Source organism: Cherax quadricarinatus, chromosome 87, assembly GCF_038502225.1.
Source record: "Cherax quadricarinatus isolate ZL_2023a chromosome 87, ASM3850222v1, whole genome shotgun sequence".
Classification (NCBI taxonomy): domain Eukaryota; kingdom Metazoa; phylum Arthropoda; class Malacostraca; order Decapoda; family Parastacidae; genus Cherax; species Cherax quadricarinatus.
The window spans coordinates 9,296,838-9,319,190 of NC_091378.1; the positions used below are offsets into that span (position 1 = coordinate 9,296,838).

Genomic DNA, 22,353 nt, shown 5'->3' on the forward strand with positions numbered 1-22,353 from the left:
ACCGCATGCTGGAGAGAAACTGCTATAAGATGACAGTCAGCGCCTGCACAAGCAATAGCGAAGTCATCAACATAGAGTGATGACCAAATATTGGGTGGAAGAACAGAGGCCAAATCATTTATAGCAAGGAGAAAGTGTTGTGCTTAGAACACATCCCTGAGGGACACCTTCAGCTTGGACGAAGTCCAGGGAAAGAACATTATTGACTCGAACACGGAAATGTCTGTCAGTTAAAAAGTTCTTAAGGAAGGATGGTAGATTGCCTCAGAGGCCTAAGGAATGGGCCTGGGCCAAAATATTATACTTCCAAGTTGTGTCATATGCCTTCTCAAGGTCAAAAAATATGGCAATAACTGAGTGATTATTCGCAAAGGCATTACGAACATACATATCCAAGCATAGTAAGGGGTCTATGGTAGAACAACCCTTACGAAAGCCATATTGACTAGCGGAGAGACTGTTGTGTGTCTCTAAATACCACATTAAACGTCGATTTACGAGACGTTCCATCACTTTGCAAACTGCACTAGTAAGAGTGATGGGACGATAGTGGGAGGCATCATGTCCTGTAGTACCCGGTTTGCGGAAAGGGAGAACAATGGCAGATTTCCACAGCTGGGGAAGAACTCCTTGTGCCCAAATAATATTGAAGAGGTGTAAGAGAACTACAAGGGCTGACCGATGTAAATGTTGTAACATACGAATATGAATGTCGTCAGGCCCAGCTGCCGATGATCGGCAAGCTGAGAGCGTTGCCTCTAGTCCTTGAAGTGTAAAAGGCACATTATACTGTTCTTCTCTGAGAGAAGAAAAGTTCAAGGGTACTAACTCTCTGGCAGACTGAGGAAAGAAACGAGGGGCATAGATGGAGCCCTCGGGAAATACGGACCAGATGTGTGCCAAGTTCAATGGCAACGTCGAGAGGGTTTGCTACATCAACACCAGCGACCCATAGAACAGGAGCCGGGTCAGGAGAGTATTTACCACTCAATTTCCTCACTTTTTTCCAGACTGCACTCATAGAAGAAGCAGAGGTGATGGTGGAAACAGTCTCGCCAACAAGTGCGTTTAGCTTCACGGATGACACGGCGAGCGATCGCACGCTTCTGCTTAAAATCAAGAAGTCTCTCAGCGGTTTTATTGTACCGGTACCTGCCCCATGCAGCGCGTTTCAAACGTACTGCACGAGCACAAGCAGGAGACCACCAAGGCACGCACTTCTGAGAATGCCTGCCTAAGGTTTGGGGTATAGAATGAGAAGCTGCGGTATAAACTGACGTCGAGAAGATGTGTACTAGCTCATCAATGGAGGATGAAGAAGGAACCTCATGAAAAGCAGTGAGGTGTGAGTAAAGATCCCAATTTGCCCGATCAAATTGCCAGCGAGGGCTACGGAAAGGTGGTGAATAGGAAGGAGTAGCAAGAATGATCGGAAAATGATCGCTGTCATGTAAGTCCGGTAGAACAGACCAGGTGAAGTCTAGTGCAGTGGAGGAAGAGCAGACTGATAGATCGATGCAAGAGAGAGTATGAGTACGAGGATCAAAATGGGTGGGAGTACCCGTATTTAAAACATGGAGGGGGTGAGAGGCGAGAAAAGCCTCCAACTGGATGCCACATGAGTCACAATGAGACATCCCCCAGAGGAAATGGTGGGCATTAAAATCACCAAGTAACAGAAGTGGTGGTGGTAAGGATGAAACAAGAAAATGCTCGACAAGGAGAGATATAAAGAACATATTGTAAACCACTTATTCAAGTGGATACGGGGTGCAGTGTAATGCAGCGAGGTATGGACAAATAGTTGACAGTACGGAATATCATTGCGTAGAAGAAGGGCACTTTCATTAAAGGTCCCATCTGAGAAAGGATCCAAAGAATACAATAAATTACAGCCTGAGATAGGTTGGAAAACAGCCGAGTGTAATTTTGGTTCTTGTAAGCAAGCACCAACAGGGGAAAACCTGGAAAGCAACATCTGAAGCTCACCCAGATTACCCCCGAGGCCGCGGATATTCCACTGTAAATAGGCCATGATTGGCGATGAAGAAAATACCAGGAATCTGTAGGTAAAGGCACCTACGGACTAGAGGGGTTAGAAAAGTCAACGTGTGGTGTCATTGGAAGACGTTCAAGTAGCGAAGGAACGGAGCAGTGCGAAGAATGGGGTTGCGAAGATGGAGGAAAGGGAAGATTATTATTATTATAATCAAAAAGAAGCGCTAAACCACAAGGGCTATACAGCAGGAAGGGGAAGAGAAGGAACAGGAAGTGAATCAGTGTACATTGAAGGTTTAGTCTCTGCAATATATTCTGAAATGGCTTCAAGTGTTTCTGAATTCAAAGATGTATGGGAGACCATATTGGAGATAGAAGGAGGAGGGTGAGTAAAGATTGGGACAGTAATGGACTGTACCAAAGTAGAGGGGGAGGGAAGAGTGTAAGGGACTGGAGATGAAGTGTGGGGGGGGACCGAAGAGGCAGAAACCTGGGAGGTGGCAGAAGAGGGAGAAACTTGGGAAGGGACGGGGGTGGAAGGCATAGTACGAGGAGGAGGGTAAATCTCCACACTTGTAATAGAGCCAGAGAGAGGGGAAGAACTAGGTACAGAGACTGGAAAGGTAAAGTGTGGAGGTGGAAGAAGGGAAGGAAGGGGCAAAGAAGATTTGAGCAATGTGGATTTTTTGGACTTCTGAGAAGTAGAGGGGCGATTGGTATTAGGTGTCGTACGAGGTCTTGTCGATACTGGGGCTTGTGAGGAAGGACGCAAAGATGTGAGAACAGACCGAGTTGTAGTTGGGACGTCAGAGCCAAGGACAGCAAAAGGATTAGATGCCGGAGTGGCTATGGGAGGGGTAACAACAGAGGAGGCTGCAGAAGATGGGACCCCAGAAGTGGGGGGATGTTTGGAAACACGAGAATAAGAAACACGGGGTAGTCTCCCTTGGAGGCGGAGATGAGTAACTGCCATAGCATAAGGGAGACCTTCTGCCTCTTTGAGGCAACGGATTTCACGTTCATTTAAGTAGACCTGGCAACGGCGGGAGAACGAAGGGTGAGCTTCATTACAATTAAGGCAAGATGGAGGTTGACTGCAAGATGTATTATAATGGTCGTCGGCACCACAGACTGGGCATTCGGCCATAGATCTGCAATATTTCGCTGGGTGACCAAAACGCCAGCAATTTCTACATTGTTGCGGTGTAGGTATCACCTTTCGAACTTGTAACCGATGTCCCGCGACATATACAGAGGACGGGAGTTCTCGGCTGTCAAAAGTTAAACGAGCCACATTGCAAGGGTAACGTCTCCACCCCCGGGCAGGAAGGGCATAAGTGTCTACTTTGAGGATTGGGAGATCCTGGAGTTCCAGCTGTTCAAAAATGTCATTGCCACATGACTGGAAATTCTGTTGGACTATGGTATGGGGCAGAATGACAGTACCACTACAAGAATTGAGAGAAAGATGTTTTTCAATAGTGATAGGAGTAGTATCGATATTCGAAAGGAGAGAAAGATCATGAGCTTGGGTAGCATTCTGGACAGTGACGATGCGCGTACCGCTCTTGAGAGCATGAAATGAAATATCTCTACCAACATGACGCAGGAGCGCTTTGCCAATACTATGGTCAGAAAGGTAGGCAGAAGAAGTCGGTCTTAAAGTAAAGAATTTAGTCCATTGTGTGGTCCGAAACTGAGCGTGGAGAGGGAGTGCTTGACGTGTAGGTCTTTTCCGAGTAGAATGGGAAGGTAACGAAGGAGCATCATCAGGAGATTGACGTTGGCGTTTAGGAGTAGGACCGGAGTTGGTCCGGCATGAAATGGGTGGGTGATTCGAAAATTGCCGTACCGTAGAGGGAGAAGCCGGAAGCATAGTCAAAGGAGAGTGGAGTTCAGACAAATCAAAGGAGTCAGTCGAAGCCCCGGTACCTGAAGCGGGTGAGGAAACAGCACCAGCAAGAGGTACAGAGGCATCAGGAGTGTCCGAAGAGTGGTCTAAACACAAGGCAGGGTCAGAATGGGGTGCGGCATCATGAAGGAGCCCGGGGGTAGTGGGTTCATGGATTGGGTTCTCCATGGTTAGGTTACTCCTTTGCTTTTTGTTTTTAAGAAAAAAAAGAAAGAAGAAAAGAAAAGAAAAATAAAAAAAGAATAAAAAAAGGGGGGAGCGGGGAGGAATAGTTCCCAGGAGGAATGAAAGGGCCGGAAATCTCCCTCCGTGCCCAAGAGGACCTCAGCACTGCTAGTAGTGCAGATGCAGCATGGAACCCGTGCCATACCCTACCCTTCATGCCAGTAAACCAGCAATCCGGGATAGCAACCTCACATCTGCCGAGCTACCTCGGTGGACAAAAGAGAGGGCGGCCGGATATCCGCCACAAAGCATACCTTCTTCGGCCACCACCCCCGGAATCTGAAAGGTGGCTTCCAGAGATACACCCGTCGCCCGAAAGATACCCAAAGCTACTCCGGGATACCGGAGAGGGATCAGGACATCCCCAGGCGATCCAGATTCCACGGCAAACTACACCACCGCCAAGAGCCTCAACGGAATGGGATGGACCCCGGTGTCCTTTCCCCTACTTAGGAACTAGCACGCCTGTGGGAGAAATCCCAAAGGCCAAAAAGAGGAAGGGCAAAAGGGAGGGGTGGGGAGGAGGAGGAATGGAAAAAGGGGAGAATGGGGAGGATGGGATAGGGGAGGGGAAAATGGGGGGTAATTAGGTTCGGTCTGAGGAAGAAGACCGACAGATCTAATACCCATTCTAAAGCCTCCTTGTTCATCTGCAATCCTGCTGTCTGTCTTACTGCTAATTCTTTCAATAATAACCCTACCATACACTTTATCTGGTATACTTAGTCAATGTATTCCCCTATAATTTTTATCTCTTTTTGTCCCCGCTTCCCTTTATATAAAGGAGCAGTGAAGAGTTTTTACGAGGATAGTGAGGCTCAAGTTAAGAGTATGTAGGAAAAAGGGAAATTATTTCCCAGTAAAAGTAGGCCTTAGACAAGGATGTGTGATGTCACCGTGGTTGTTTAATATATTTATAGATGGGGTTGTAAGAGAAGTAAATGCGAGGGTCTTGACAAGAGGCGTGGAGTTAAAAGATAAAGAATCACACACAAAGTGGGAGTTGTCACAGCTGCTCTTCGCTGATGACACTGTGCTCTTGGGAGATTCTGAAGAGAAGTTGCAGAGATTGGTGGATGAATTTGGTAGGGTGTGCAAAAGAAGAAAATTAAAGGTGAATACAGGAAAGAGTAAGGTTATGAGGATAACAAAAAGATTAGGTGATGAAAGATTGAATATCAGATTGGAGGGAGAGAGTATGGAGGAGGTGAATGTATTCAGATATTTGGGAGTGGACGTGTCAGCGGATGGGTCTATGAAAGATGAGGTGAATCATAGAATTGATGAGGGAAAAAGAGTGAGTGGTGCACTTAGGAGTCTGTGGAGACAAAGAACTTTGTCCTTGGAGGCAAAGAGGGGAATGTATGAGAGTATAGTTTTACCAACGCTCTTATATGGGTGTGAAGCATGGGTGATGAATGTTGCAGCGAGGAGAAGGCTGGAGGCAGTGGAGATGTCATGTCTGAGGGCAATGTGTGGTGTGAATATAATGCAGAGAATTCATAGTTTAGAAGTTAGGAGGAGGTGCGGGATTACCAAAACTGTTGTCCAGAGGGCTGAGGAAGGGTTGTTGAGGTGGTTCGGACATGTAGAGAGAATGGAGCAAAACAGAATGACTTCAAGAGTGTATCAGTCTGTAGTGGAAGGAAGGCGGGGTAGGGGTTGGCCTAGGAAAGGTTGGAGAGAGGGGGTAAAGGAGGTTTTGTGTGCGAGGGGCTTGGACTTCCAGCAGGTATGCATGAGCGTGTTTGATAGGAGTGAATGGAGACAAATGGTTTTTAATACTTGACGTGCTGTTGGAGTGTGAGCAAAGTAACATTTATGAAGGGGTTCAGGGAAACCGGCAGGCCGGACTTGAGTCCTGGAGATGGGAAGTACAGTGCCTGCACTCTGAAGGAGGGGTGTTAATGTTGCAGTTTAAAAACTGTAGTGTAAAGCACCCTTCTGGCAAGACAGTGATGGCGTGAATGATGGTGAAAGTTTTTCTTTTTCCGGCCACCCTGCCTTGGTGGGAATTGGCCAGTGTGATAATAAAAAAAATAATAAAAAAAAAAATACATGATCTGTGCCAATCCCTAGGTACCTAAGACCTCGTTGGTAAACGAATATGTAGCCGAGTAGCATACTATAATGGTAGGGCGTTTGGCATTGTTTTAATGTTACATTTGCACCATTTATAACATTTCTGGCATATTATTAAATGTTTCTACAGTAGTGCACTGTATATTGTAATAAACAGAATAGAGGAAATCAGCTCTAATATACATTATTTAGGTAAAAAGAGTACATCACTAAGTGAGGAGAGGCTGTATATACGTATTTTTTTTTTTCAATGAACCGGCCGTATCCTACCAAGGCAGGGTGACCTAAAAAGAACAAGTAAAGTTCATCTCCACTCACTCCTATCTAACATACTCACATGTGCATGAGTGGGACAAAGTGGTAAAAATATCTGGGGAAAAGTTCCACAACACAGTCCACAAGACAAAACTCAAAGTTCAGTTCACATCAAAAAGCCACAAATTGGTCAAAAAATAAGGGGGAAAAAAAAAGAGCAGAAGAAAGTACATGAAACAAATCAGGATCTAGGGGCAAGTGAGGTATAGAGAGACAAGATCTACAAAAGTGAAGTGTAGCTTCAATTACCTGGACTAAGAGCCTTCCATGAATATCAAGGCACCCCACCTTGAGGGGCAGAAAACAATATGAGGAAATAAAACAATATACACTAAGTCAGAATACAATATATTGCCCATGTATAAAAACAATTCAATCAGTTAAAGTGAAAAAAAAAAAGACAATTCAGAGCAGGTACATCAATGGCATTATGTACCAACAAGGATGTAATAAGACAAAGTGTGGTTTATGTCATTTTATGAAGACACTGTATCATCACCAGGAACTTTGTCAAAAAAGCCCTTGGTCAATGTATGTCTTTTCAATAAAATGCCCTAAGCCACATAGTGTCTTGTTAATAAAAAAAATCAGACTGCATATAACAGCCGGTGAGAGGAATACAATCCTTTTTTAAAAAAAAAATAAAAAAATAAAAACTTTTCCATTTTTAAATAAATTGTACAAAAAATCAGACTTGGCCTAAACATGGAACTATGACCTTGTTCTTTTACATTATGTTATGATGACTTCTCTCATTACATTCATGGGGAAGCACTAAACTCTTCAGGGACAGTGACTTGGGAATGGGATGCAATCAGGGTTTATCAGAGGGAAATGTGGCTGCAATTCCTTGAACTATGAGCCTTCCACAAGCTTAAAGGAAGGCATTTGATGGGCTGATTTCACTGATGAAATGCATACAAGACTAAAATGACAACAATTTTTGGACTGCTCAAGCTGCTCAGGTTCATTATGAAATAATTATGTTGCAGAGATACATGTATACCTCAATGACAAGTTTCTGAAAATAATGTTGCAGGGATACATGGTTATCTGAGTACCTCAATGACAGAAGTTTCTGAAAATAAATGGTGCAGGGATACATGGCTATTTTGATGACAAAACTTTCTCACTTTGATGCATCCTAGCAGTTGGCATCCCCATTACAACGTATGCCTTGATCATAAGGAAGGGTTCTGCATCCAAGGAGCTGATGCTATCCTCTCCCTTCAATCAAACCCAAGTACCTCTCATTTGTTAGGCACTAAATGACCCTTATGGATTTACTGCTTTCCAATGAATATATTAACAACAGCTGGCACTGAAGTTTTAATTATGATCCAAGATAGCTCAAACTATTGATTTTTCTTTGTGGATTATTATTATTATGCTTTATCTTTGATCACATTGTATTCACAAACAAAAGTGCTACAACATTAAAATTACTGAGCTCTATTAGCCATCATAACATCCATGACTGAATAATCTTCCTTCAATACACAACATATAGGCATCCGATTCATTTAAATTTAAGAACTAGAAAGGCACACAAAGGCACTGATAATACTTCGAGGCATTGAATGGACAGTTAGTATATATCTTCTGTCACACAAAAAACAAATTTTTCATATGGTCCAAAAACGTAGATTAAAAAAATTACCTGATTCTTTTTATGCGGCCAAAGTAATATTGGTAGCAGTAGAGTATGTGTGATAATGTACATTAATCAAGTCTTCTCCATAACTTAAATGCATCTAATGCAAAGATGTATCTTACATGATGGAAAATGTGGTAGCAAACATTGTGCATAGAAATTTTACAACACTTCCAGCTTAATTGTGGTATAAAGCACACATTAATTTTTTCCATATTAACAATAACAAAAAAAAGGCACAATACCGTGACTGGAACAATACACAAATAACCCGCACATAGAAGAGAGAAGCTTACGACGACGTTTCGGTCCGACTTGGACCATTTGCAAAGTCAATTTGTAAATGGTCCAAGTCGAACCGAAACATCGTCATAAGCTTCTCTCTTCTATGTGCGGGTTATTTGTGTATTTTTCCATATTAATTTTCCTAACATTCAAAGTGTGAGGCATTGTACAGCAGAAATGAATAAACATAAAATTTAAACACTGGAGAAAAATGCAGGCATGGGAAGAGGGTATACTGAAGTTATGAAGATAAAGTTACCCAAATACTTTGTTATGGGGCTATCAAACTTATTGATCTAGAACACAGTATATACACATCCCCTCAAACAGAGATGTAACAGAATTGGTTTGTTCACTAGCCCTGGTTTTAACCATGATGGCGCTTCATTTTTGCCGTGCAATGCCTCGTACATCATCACATAACATAAATGTAGGTGGTTCAATTACTCTACATGCTGAGATCATTCAATTATGCATGTCACTACATATACCTGACCTTCCCTTCTAAATGTACATGTCATAAATGCTGATCAGAAAATAAAACATAGTGGAAAGGGTTTATATATTTCTAACTCGATCAGATACCAATCTTCAGTAACTAAAAAGGGTCTCTGAGTGTTGCTAAAATATATACTTATTTTTAATGTGTTTTCAGACTCTTTCTACTTCTTATTTCTATCCATGTGGAATTTACTTGTTTATACTCCCATAGACATGTGTAATACACACACAATAGCAAAACAAAAGTATAAATTATACTTTAATTATTATAGCAAACTAATAGTAACAAGTGTGAAACAAGACAAAATATTTTATACACATCGGTCATTTTCCATCAAGGATGACTCAAAAACAAAAACATTCATCACTCAACAGACATAAATAAAAATGTTTCTTTCTAGATAAAAATTATATAATACATAATAAATATATAAAAAAAAATTAGCACTGGCTGAAGTGCAGCTAATACACGATTATGGAATAAATTTTAACAATCTTATTCACATAAGTAGCTTAATTTTGTACAAAATGCAAAACTGTATTGCAATTCTTAGTGGAAATACTATTTTATGCAATACTGTATATGCAATTGCAAACCTCACATTTAGGCCTAACACTTCTAATAATGCATCATACATAGGCTTTATTTTCAGTGATTTAGTGCAGTTTGGCAGATTTAAAGGTTAGGTTAGGTAAGGTTCATCAGGAAACAGGACACGAGTTTCCTGACACGGGTCTTAGATGACCCACCATTGCAGCTTTTGGTCAACTGACCGAGGCCTTTCACTGGCTTACCGGTCCATACCTTTAAAAATTATGGTCATAGTCATAACCATTTTATTTGCAAACAGATGTAAAGCCTATCAATTGCACAAGGGTCTACGTGATGCCTATAAACTGACACTCAAGTATGCTTTAACTTCCAAAACAGAGACTAAGTAAAACTCTCAGCATATACCCAGATATATACCTCAGTGCATGTATATGCACAAATATTCTGTGCATCATTAAAAAGATAAACCTTTGTAATACATCCACAATACATATACCATGTATTACATACAGTGTGTGTGTGTGAATGTACATAAATGCATATACATGTCATGCCGAATAAGTAAAACTTGCAATTCTGGATTAAATAGCAACACTGTTTGCCGAATAAGGTAAGCAAAAATTTGTGTGTGCAATAATTTCACAAAAATCCTTCTGAAGCTAATGAAAAAATATATTTCACTGTGCTTGTTTATTAAATTATTGTAAATGTATCTAAAATATATTTAGTTGGATTAGGTTAAATTAATTGTGATTGTTATAATAAGGTTAGGTAAGTTTTCTAAAGTTCTGTTGGAACAAAATTATTAATTTTTACATTAACATTAATGAAAAAATATATCTTTAAATGTATAAGAGTAAATTTTAGACAAGACTTAATTTTAAATGAGTTCTTGCTAACTTACAGTTTTACCTATTTGGCACGACATATATACACACACACAGTATGTACCTCTCACTGTATAAACCCTCCAAATATTAATTTCAACTGTGCTTGAACACAACCAACTGCATGTCGAATAATTGTGCAAGATTGTGAAACATATTTATCGATAAAATGTATTACACTTAAAATCCATTCGTTTATTTTCAACCAAAATATGTAGTATCTTCCTTTATGTATCTTATAATTCACCAAATATCGCTTTCTTGAAAAAATCAAATGTAAACACAGTGCTCTTATAATTTAGAGGCTTAGATTAGCATTCAATAAATCAATGTTTTTATATTGATTTATGCAATAAATTAATGTAGTTTCTATAATGCTTCATGCAATAAATCCATATAGTTTCTATATTGCTTCAGTCTTTGGTTTAAGTCTGACTATCTCTTAGTTCACAGCAACCACAATTCATATCTTTTTTCCCAAACAAATTTCACAGAAAATGGTGAAAAATCACTCCGTGAAATACATCAAGCTCTCTTCACTCTATGTTTGTAAATTGCAACCGAAAAAGTCCATCCAACATTGAAAAGCCTTCATAAGAACCTAAGAATAGAGAAGCACTGCAGTAGGCCTACTGGCCCATTCCCATCTACCTGAGTGACAAAGAATTTGCTTCAGTACCTTAGGTACTAATTAACCCTTAAACTGTCCAAACATAGATCTATATTTTTTCAACATTTGAAAGTATGTAAAAAAAAAAGGATTTTTTTTTTTACATTTGAAAACGTGTAAAAAAACTTTGACCTATGTTTTTTTTTTTTATGTTTGAAAATATGTAAAAAAAACATAGATCTACTTTTGGAGCCCTACGCATGTGAACGTAGATCTGCTTGGACAGTTAAAGGGTTAAACCCAGCCCTCCTCACTCATATATTTATCTAATCTCTTTTTAAAACTACCAAAGCTTTTAGCTTCATTGACTACTTTTAAGATTATTCCACTCATCAACATCTCGTCTGAAAATCAGTACTTGCTATTTAATCTTGAATGCACTTTTTCAGTTTCATTTGAAAAAAAAAAATGAACTAAAAAAAACTGCATTACTATTTGTAAAAGAATTTTCTTCCTATTATTACCCCCAGAGGGCTTTTAATTAATCCAAGGTAACCCTGGAAAGACAAGTGTTGTAGCTAATTTGCAATGGGATTCGTAGGTGCTGTACCCCATACTGCAATCCACAAAAGCTTATTATTATCCTGGTTCTCGTTTAATGCTAGATGAACAAGAGAAGCAGGTGCAAGGAGACCTGCCCAAATGTCTCAACTTACACTAAAGAGTGAACCAGGGTCCTTCGTTTGCAAGTGAAACGTGCTACCACTGAGCTACAAGTCAATATGCGAGACACTCAACCTCTACATTGTACAACCATAACTAATTTTTAAAAAAAGGAAGAAACTGGAGAACCAAGCCCAAAAAGTAGTTACTACGTAAATAATTCACAAAGCAAATGTGATAATTAGTCACAGAAAATGCTAAACCCGTATGGGCCAAATGGTACTACAAAAATGAGAAGTAACCTTGAAGTTAAATGAGGCAGTTATTCTTTATCAAGGATTAGGCAGTTTTACTCCTTCTGGACTACTAATATGGAAAGCCCAACATACTGTGGAACTTTTCCATTGGAACTTTTCCAGGTATGGGAGTGTATATATCTAGGAAGGGGTAAAAGTTCCAAGGGACAAGGAAATCAAAAGGAATATGGAAACACAGAGCTTGATATCAATAAGGTTGCTTTTTCCTTAACACAGCCCTGATATACGAAGGGACAATGGCCCCGTTCCTTCACCCCCCCCCCAGCAGTCACCAATAAGGTATACTGTCACATTATAACTATGCACCACAAATCTACTAAGGCACTAATTCTCACACTAAACTATCACTCTAACCTGGCAGTTAAACTTGTAAAAATTAATTCAGCAAAAAACTAGAGAATATTTACCTAAAAAAAAAAAAAGTGTTCTCCAAAGCAATCTTAAATCTGTTACTGGGAAGTATTGTATATTCAGTAATTTTTATGAACACTATATTTTGAACATTTATGAGAAATTTTATTAATTTTGGAGAAAAAGCTCTTTATGCTTGTAAACAACAAGGCATGTAAAACAAAGTCGGTTCATACATCTCAAGCTTCGTGTACAGAGGATAAAGCCTGCTCAATGGCTCTCCAGAGATGCAGCACTTTACACATCAGGCCATCAACACTTTCTCTCACATACAAATGCTCCTTGACTTGTGATGGGGTTAGGTTCTAACAAACCCATTTTAAGTCGAAAATATCCTAAGTCTGATACGAACATGATCCTCTAAATAAATAAATAACTGTCACTGAATAAGTAAATAAACAAATAATTACTGTAATAGCTTCTGCACCATCATAAAGATGAATCATCACAAGCTGAACCATTGTAAGTCGAGGAGCACCTGTATCAAGACTTCAATATGTTGTGACCCGTACTGATCACATACAGTAAATGAATATCACATATGCATTACAAATAGAAATGGAACATCTTGCAATGGCTGATTCACCTAAAGCCACAGTACATTGAGTGGGAATTTGTACCTTACGTATTTTTGCCCATTTCTACTTTCTTGTCTGATTAACATGAATGCAAAAGTTGTATTAACTGCAACAAAATTCAAATGAAGCCAAAATATTTTAATTTGCACATTTCTAGTTGGTGACCTGTTCCAGCTGGCTGTATAAAGTGTCAAGTTCAGCTTGAAAATGGGACTTAATGGGGACCCTTTTAATTTTAAGTGCTGCAGTGACCAATCCTGATTCAGGAGTCCAAGGCTCAAGAGTAAGGAAGATTCCTGCCGGAAGATCCCAACGCCCAAGTCCTTGGTTCTTGCCATGGTCAAGCAGCTCTTCAAGAACAGCTTTCACAACTTTTGCATTGCTGCAAAGATTGTTAATAGGTGTATCGTCTAAATGACCTAGTTTCATGCCTACTTTCTTTAGGTAATCAACTACAGGAACAACTATGGCTACAGTATTCTGGGCTCCTGGATAAGCACATACACAAATACTCTCTATAATCTTATGAGTCTTAAGTTTACTCTCAATACTCCCCAAGGAGACATATTCACCATTATTCAGCTTAACAAGGTCTGCCTTTCGGTCTACCACATGCAGGACACCAGTTTCATCAATCTCACCAATGTCACCAGTTCTGAACCATCTAACTCCATCTCTATTAAAGAACACCTCTTCGGTTTTCTCTTGGAGACGAAAGTAACCTCTAGATACCATTGGTCCACCCACGACAATTTCACCCCGAGGGTTGGGCTTATCTGTTGACAGATAACCTCCTTCCTCCCAGTCCTCTAATGAGAGCAGCACCCCATGGTTAGGTGGTCCACAATGTCCCGCACGAGAATCTTTGGTATCCATGCTGCTGATACAAGCTGAGGTCTCGGTAGCTCCATAACCAACCTGAAGTGTGCAGCCAAATAGTGCTCGAATTTTATTATGAATTTCTGGAGATAGTGGTGCCCCACCCACTACCAGCATTCTTAACTGCCCTCCAAGCTCCTCCTTAACTCTATTGAATACAAGGGCATCCAGGACTTTACTAGCAAAAGAAGGACCCACTTGTTTTTGCTTATATTTTAATGCTTCATAAAAGATCCTAGCTTTCAAATGACCTTGGTCTTCAATCACTTTAGTAACTCCCTTAATTATTCTCTCTAAGATGAGTGGTACAGCACTCATACACGTGGGTTTGACTACTCTGGCATCTCCTATGGTGCCTTTCATAATCTTTGCACTGCTATTTGTTAAAGTGAATGGAGAAGAATAAGCTATAGTGACATTCATGGCAATTAGGGCTGTCTCCGTGGCCAGTTCCATAACATGTGCTAATGGAAGATATGCAATATATCGATCCCCTAATCTTAAGTCAGCTTGGATACAATAAGCTGAAATAGAGGCAAAAATGTTGCTGTGTGTTAATTCAACTCCTTTTGGATGGCCTGTTGATCCACTTGTATACATGATAATAGCTATAGCATCAGGTGTTGGTAGTACTAATGGCTTGCTCTTTTCTGAGGATTCCAAATTTAATATATCCTGGAAAGGAATTACAGTGACTTCCTTAGAAACCTCTTCAACAGATCCAATACCATCAAGCTGGTCTTCAATAACAATGACATTGGTCACTAAGTTACACTTAGGAAGTATTTTAACCACACGAGGTAATAAATCATGGGTAGTGATGAGCGTGTTAACTTCAGTTTCCTTGAGACACAGAGCAATACTTTCGTTTGGCAAATTTGTGTAGAGAGTTACCACACTCAAACCACTGCGCAGGCATCCAACAGCTGCCACATACCATTCAGCTCGTGTCTCCGCAAACACAGCAACGCGGTCACCATTACCCAGTCCTAAGTTTCGAATTCCATCACTGAATTTCACAACCATTTCTTGAACATCTTTATATGATCTATAAAAGTAGTCACCAAAATGTAACTTCTCCAGTTTTTTGCCCTTTTCCAAAATCCTTTCCCTTGCCAAGAGTTTCCTGGTGCCCATACAAGATGCTTCTCCATGATTATTAGCAGCATACTCGAGAATAGCAGGCACAGTGATGGCGTTCATCTTCTTAAGATCATTTAGAAGAGCAAAGCCATGTTTGTGGCCTCCTTCACCTTTGATCCAGTAACCATCACTGTTACGAATGCTTCCTTTCTCCACTCCCATGATGACCTGTTATACAAAATTAATTCAAAAGTAAAATTAGTATAAAATTGACATGCCATAATTCTGTATATTGCAACCAATATAAAAGTAGCAAGATATTTAACAATGTACGACTTAAAACATTTATAAAACTAACTCCTCATACTTACCTCGGTATTCACATATTATTTACTGTATACAAGACAATTTAAAAACAAAAAGAAGAATATACCAAAAATGGGATTTACAGATACCCGTACTCACGTTAAAATGTATTTACGTCAACAAAAAGGTTTTCTTCTAAAATCTGGTATGATAGTGTAAGCTGCAAGAGCACCTGCAAACAAAAATATTAAATTACTTGCTAGAAAAATCAGGGAAGTGCTAAACCTATAGGGGTCATACTGTGCCAAGGGAATGGGAACCTATTGCTTTAACACTCTGCTGTACCAATTTTCATGAAAAAAAAATAAGATCTAGAGAAGTAAACTGAAAAATAAAAACAAAATTAATAGTGTTTAAAAGAAATTTATTAATCTGAAAAGAGTCCTTACATAATCAAAGGGATAATATAAATAAAGAATAATGCTTATAACAATGGAATTTAAAAATAATGTACAGTGAAAAAAAATAGCCTAATAAGAATTACTAGTAATCAGATGTAATCCAAATTGGTTTAAGTCTGATTTCCTTACATCATGAGCCTCCACCAGCAACAAGGCACTCCTTACTCCTCCTCACAGGATGAGTGTGCTTAAGTAATCAAACCTGTACCATATGTGCACCACTTTCTAATAAACTTCTAATAATCCCCTACGGTGCAGTGCTAGCACCTTACAATTGAGTATGTGCCTTGGTATATAGCAATTATGCCTTTTTAGTTGAAATGCTAGAGCAGCGGTGTTGATATGCTATATACTATTAACTTTTTAATTTTTTTTTTTTTTCAACAAGTCGGTCATCTCCCACCGAGGCAAGGTGACCCAAAAAAGAAAGAAAATCCGCAAAAAGAAAATACTTTAATCATCATTCAACACTTTCACCACACTCACACATTATCACTGCTTTTGCAGAGCGCTCAGAATACAACAGTTTAGAAGCATATACATATAAAGATACACAACATATCCCTCCAAACTGCCAACATCCCAAACCCCTCCTTTAAAGTGTAGGCATTGTACTTCCCATTTCCAGGACTCAAGTCCGACTATATGAAAATAACCGGTTTCCCTGAATCCCTTCACTAAATATTACCCTGCTCACACTCCAACATATCGTCAGGTCCCAAGTATCATTCGTCTCCATTCACTCCTATCTAACACGCTCATGCACGCTTGCTGGAAGTCCAAGCCCCTCACCCACAAAACCTCCTTTACCCCCTCTTTCCAACCCTTTCGAGGACGACCCCTACCCCCTCTTTCCTTCCCCTATAGATTTATATGCTTTCCATGTCATTCTAGTTTGATCCATTCTCTCTAAATGACCAAACCACCTCAACAACCCCTCTTCTGCCCTCTGACTAATGCTTTTATTAACTTCACACCTTCTCCTAATTTCCACACTCCGAATTTTCTGCATAATATTTACACCACACATTGCCCTTAGACAGGACATCTCCACTGCCTCCAACCGTCTCCTCGCTGCTGCATTTACCACCCAAGCTTCACATCCATACAAGAGTGTTGGTACTACTATACTTTCATACATTCCCTTCTTTGCCTCCATAGATAACGTTTTTTGACTCCACATATACCTCAACGCACCACTCACCTTTTTTCCCTCATCAATTCTATGATTAACCTCATCCTTCATAAATCCATCCGCCGACACGTCAACTCCCAAGTATCTGAAAACATTCACTTCTTCCATACTCCTCCTCCCCAATTTGATATCCAATTTTTCTTTATCTAAATCATTTGATACCCTCATCACCTTACTCTTTTCTATGTTCACTTTCAACTTTCTACCTTTACACACATTCTCAAACTCATTCACTAACCTTTGCAATTTTTCTTTAGAATCTCCCATAAGCACAGTATCATCAGCAAAAAGTAACTGTGTCAATTCCCATTTTGAATTTGATTCCCCATAATTTAATCCCACCCCTCTCCCGAACACCCTAGCATTTACTTCTTTTACAACCCCATCTATAAATATATTAAACAACCATGGTGACATTACACATCCCTGTCTAAGACCTACTTTTACCGGGAAGTATTCTCCCTCTCTTCTACACACCCTAACCTGAGCCTCACTATCCTCATAAAAGCTCTTTACAGCATTTAGTAACTTACCACCTATTCCATATACTTGCAACATCTGCCACATTGCTCCTCTATCCACTCTATCATATGCCTTTTCTAAATCCATAAATGCAATAAAAACTTCCCTACCTTTATCCAAATACTGTTCACATATATGCTTCAATGTAAACACTTGATCTACACATCCCCTACCCACTCTGAAGCCTCCTTGCTCATCCGCAATCCTACATTCTGTCTTACCTCTAATTCTTTCAATTATAACCCTACCGTATACTTTTCCTGGTATACTCAGTAAATTTATTCCTCTATAATTTTTACAATCTCTTTTGTCCCCCTTCCCTTTATATAAAGGGACTATACATGCTCTCTGTCAATCCCTAGGTACCTTCCCCTCTTTCATACATTTATTAAACAAAAGTACCAACCACTCCAACACTATATCCCCCCTTGCTTTTAACATTTCTGTCATGATCCCATCAGTTCCAGCTGCTTTACCCCCTTTCATTCTACGTAATGCCTCACGTACCTCCACCGCACTTACATTCTGCTCTTCTTCACTCCTAAAAGATGGTATACCTCCCTGGCCAGTGCATGAAATTACCACCTCCCTTTCTTCCTCAACATTTAAAAGTTCCTCAAAATATTCTCGCCATCTACCTAATACCTCCCTCTCCCCATCTACTAACTCCCCTACTCTGTTTTTAACTGACAAATCCATACTTTGGTAGGGGGTGTGTGGACCAGGTGTTTACAGTGAAACATATAAGTGAACAGTATTTAGATAAGGCTAAAGAGGTCTTTGTGGCATTTATGGATTTGGAAAAGGCGTATGACAGGGTGGATAGGGGGGCAATGTGGCAGATGTTGCAAGTGTATGGTGTAGGAGGTAGGTTACTGAAAGCAGTGAAGAGTTTTTACGAGGATAGTGAGGCTCAAGTTAGAGTATGTAGGAAAGAGGGAAATTATTTCCCAGTAAAAGTAGGCCTTAGACAAGGATGTGTGATGTCACCGTGGTTGTTTAATATATTTATAGATGGGGTTGTAAGAGAAGTAAATGCGAGGGTCTTGGCAAGAGGCGTGGAGTTAAAAGATAAAGAATCACACACAAAGTGGGAGTTGTCACAGCTGCTCTTTGCTGATGACACTGTGCTCTTGGGAGATTCTGAAGAGAAGTTGCAGAGATTGGTGGATGAATTTGGTAGGGTGTGCAAAAGAAGAAAATTAAAGGTGAATACAGGAAAGAGTAAGGTTATGAGGATAACAAAAAGATTAGGTGATGAAAGATTGAATATCAGATTGGAGGGAGAGAGTATGGAGGAGGTGAACGTATTCAGATATTTGGGAGTGGACGTGTCAGCGGATGGGTCTATGAAAGATGAGGTGAATCATAGAATTGATGAGGGAAAAAGAGTGAGTGGTGCACTTAGGAGTCTGTGGAGACAAAGAACTTTGTCCTTGGAGGCAAAGAGGGGAATGTATGAGAGTATAGTTTTACCAACGCTCTTATATGGGTGTGAAGCGTGGGTGATGAATGTTGCAGCGAGGAGAAGGCTGGAGGCAGTGGAGATGTCATGTCTGAGGGCAATGTGTGGTGTGAATATAATGCAGAGAATTCGTAGTTTGGAAGTTAGGAGGAGGTGCGGGATTACCAAAACTGTTGTCCAGAGGGCTGAGGAAGGGTTGTTGAGGTGGTTCGGACATGTAGAGAGAATGGAGCGAAACAGAATGACTTCAAGAGTGTATCAGTCTGTAGTGGAAGGAAGGCGGGGTAGGGGTCGGCCTAGGAAGGGTTGGAGGGAGGGGGTAAAGGAGGTTTTGTGTGCAAGGGGCTTGGACTTCCAGCAGGCATGCGTGAGCGTGTTTGATAGGAGTGAATGGAGACAAATGGTTTCTAATACTTGACGTGCTGTTGGAGTGTGAGCAAAGTAACATTTATGAAGGGATTCAGGGAAACCGGCAGGCCGGACTTGAGTCCTGGAGATGGGAAGTACAGTGCCTGCACTCTGAAGGAGGGGTGTTAATGTTGCAGTTTAAAAACTGTAGTGTAAAGCACCCTTCTGGCAAGACAGTGATGGAGTGAATGATGGTGAAAGTTTTTCTTTTTCGGGCCACCCTGCCTTGGTGGGAATCGGCCGGTGTGATAATAAAAAAAAAATAATAAATCCATACTTTCCCTAGGCTTTCTTAACTTGTTTAACTCACTACAAAATTTTTCTTATTTTCATTAAAATTTCTTGACAGTGCCTCTCCCACTCTTTCATCTGCTCTCCTTTTGCACTCTCTCACCACTCTCTTCACCTTTCTTTTACTCTCCATATACTCTGCTATTCTTATAACACTTCTGCTTTGTAAAAACCTCTCGTAAGCTACCTTTTTCTCTTTTATCACACCCTTTACTTCATCATTCCACCAATCACTCCTCTTTCCTCCTGCCCCCACCCTCCTATAACCACAAACTTCTGCCCCACATTCTAATACTGCATTTTTAAAACTATTCCAACCCTCTTCAAGCCCCCCACTACTCATCTTTGCACTAGCCCACCTTTCTGCCAATAGTCGCTTATATCTCGCCCGAACTTCCTCCTCCCTTAGTTTATACACTTTCACCTCCCTCTTACTTGTTGTTGCCACCTTCCTCTTTTCCCATCTACCTCTTACTCTAACTGTAGCTACAACTAAATAATGATCCGATATATCAGTTGCCCCTCTATAAACATGTACATCCTGGAGCCTACCCATCAACCTTTTATCCACCAATACATAATCTAACAAACTACTTTCATTATGTGCTACATCATACCTTGTATATTTATTTATCCTCTTTTTCATAAAATATGTATTACTTATTACAAAATTTCTTTCTACACATAGCTCAATTAAAGGTTCCCCATTTACATTTACCCCTGGCACCCCAAATTTACCTACTACTCCCTCCATAACATTTTTACCCACTTTAGCATTGAAATCCCCAACCACCATTACTCTCACACTTGATTCAAAACTCCCCACGCATTCAATCAACATTTCCCAGAATCTCTCTCTCTCTCCTCTACACTTCTCTCTTCTCCAGGTGCATACACGCTTACTATAACCCACTTTTCACATCCAATCTTTATTTTACTCCACATAATCCTTGAATTTATACATTTATAGTCCCTCTTTTCCTGCCATAGCTTATCCTTCAACATTATTGCTACTCCTTCTTTAGCTCTAACTCTATTTGAAACCCCTGACCTAATCCCATTTATTCCTCTCCATTGAAACTCTCCCACCCCCTTCAGCTTTGTTTCACTTAAAGCCAGGACATCCAGTTTCTTCTCACTCATAACATCCACAATCATCTCTTTCTTATCATTTGCACAACATCCACGCACATTCAGACTTCCCACTTTGACAATTTTCTTCTTCTTATTCTTTTTAGTAATCTTTACAGGAAAAGGGGTTACTAGCCCATTGTTCCCGGCATTTTAGTTGACTTTTACAACACGCATGGCTTACAGAGGAAAGATTCTTATTCCACTTCCCCATGGATATAAAAGGAAAAGTAATAAGACCAAGAACTATTAAGATAAAATCAAAGAAAACTCAGATGAGTGTGTGTAAATAAACGTGTACATGTATGTGTAGTGTGACCTAAGTGTAAGTAGAAGTAGCAAGACATGCCTGTAATCTTGCATATTTATGAGACAGACAAAAGACACCAGCAATCCTACCATCATGTAAAACAATTACACGCTTTCGTTTTACACTCACTTGGCAGGACGGTAGTACCTCCCTGGGTGGTTGCTGTCTACCAACCTACTACCTATAAACTATAAACTTTTTAAATATATTGTAAATAATGTTCCTTGTATTTTTTTAATTTACTACATATGCTTTGGTTCCTATGTCTGTGCATTTCCACAAAATCTGTATATATACACCATCCAAATTGGTAATCAATTTAAAATGAACTAGATTTGCTAAAGTGAAACTGTTAAAAGCTGCCATAGCTACTGAACCCATACAAAACTGATATTTTGTGTAGAATCACTCGTATTAATTTTAGATCAAACTTGCTCTCCAAGCTGTCTTTTAATAAAATAGTTTAGCATAATCTTAATTCAGTGGTCCTTTGAGTTACAATAATTTTAGTTATTATTTACCCACAAAGGAATGTAGTTTCAAGTTGCAATGAAAAATTGGAGATACAATGTGCATATGGTGGCATGACTTTTGTGGGTTGCATCCTGGGGAACAAGATTAACCTATGTTGCCTGAAATGCTCTGCATAACCAGGGGCTTTATCTTTGCAGTACTACAGTGGACCCCCCGGTTAACGATATTTTTTCATTCCAGAAGTATGTTCAGGTGCCAGTACTGACCGAATTTGTTCCCATAAGGAATATTGTGAAGTAGATTAGTCCATTTCAGACCCCCAGTTGGATGAATCTTATTGTGGCTAGCTGGTCTAGTGGCTACGCGACGGGCTGGAGTTTTGAGACTATGACCGCGGGTTCAATCCCGGCCGGGGGTATGGTTTGTTTGCAATTGTGTCATTACGATTTCTTGAGTCATACACGTACAAACGCACTTACATAAATACACTGACATAATTGGTCGCATTGGGAGGCGATCGTTAAGTGGGGGTCCACTGTATGCCAATAATGTCAACTAGGTATATAATAGTTGTATCACATACCTGTACATGATACAACTATCATGTACCACATTATTATTAAGGTCAGTGCGCATGGGTGGACCTCAGCCAACCAGCGATGTGGTAGCTTGTCTCTTGGACACCTTCTGAGCCAATAAGAGGGGGGGGGCAGGGTCTGTGAGGGTGACTTAGCAGCCAATCAGCAATGGGTTTTGAATGTTCAATGGTAGCAACTTAGCCAACTGCAGAGTTTGTACTGTACTACAGTTTGCTTACTCTTAAGCTTAAAGCTACCG

At 40.1% G+C, this 22,353-nt stretch overlaps 1 protein-coding gene across 4 annotated transcripts in view; it reads right to left on the reverse strand.

The window, feature by feature from the left end:
- Nucleotides 1-6,863: 6,863 nt before the first annotated feature.
- Nucleotides 6,864-22,353, reverse strand: part of LOC128703752 (uncharacterized) — a 78,978-nt gene continuing 63,488 nt past the window's right edge. For 3 of the 4 annotated variants that reach the window (XM_053798521.2, XM_053798518.2, XM_053798520.2), the window contains exons 2-3: nucleotides 15,419-15,491; nucleotides 6,864-15,181 (exon numbers count right to left, since the gene is read on the reverse strand). In XM_053798521.2, coding sequence (XP_053654496.2) covers nucleotides 13,145-15,175 — 2,031 coding nt within the window. In that variant the 5' untranslated portion in view covers nucleotides 15,176-15,181; nucleotides 15,419-15,491 and the 3' untranslated portion in view covers nucleotides 6,864-13,144. The remainder of the gene's footprint in view (nucleotides 15,182-15,418; nucleotides 15,492-22,353) is intronic. The other variant, XR_008409357.2, reaches the window with a different exon arrangement.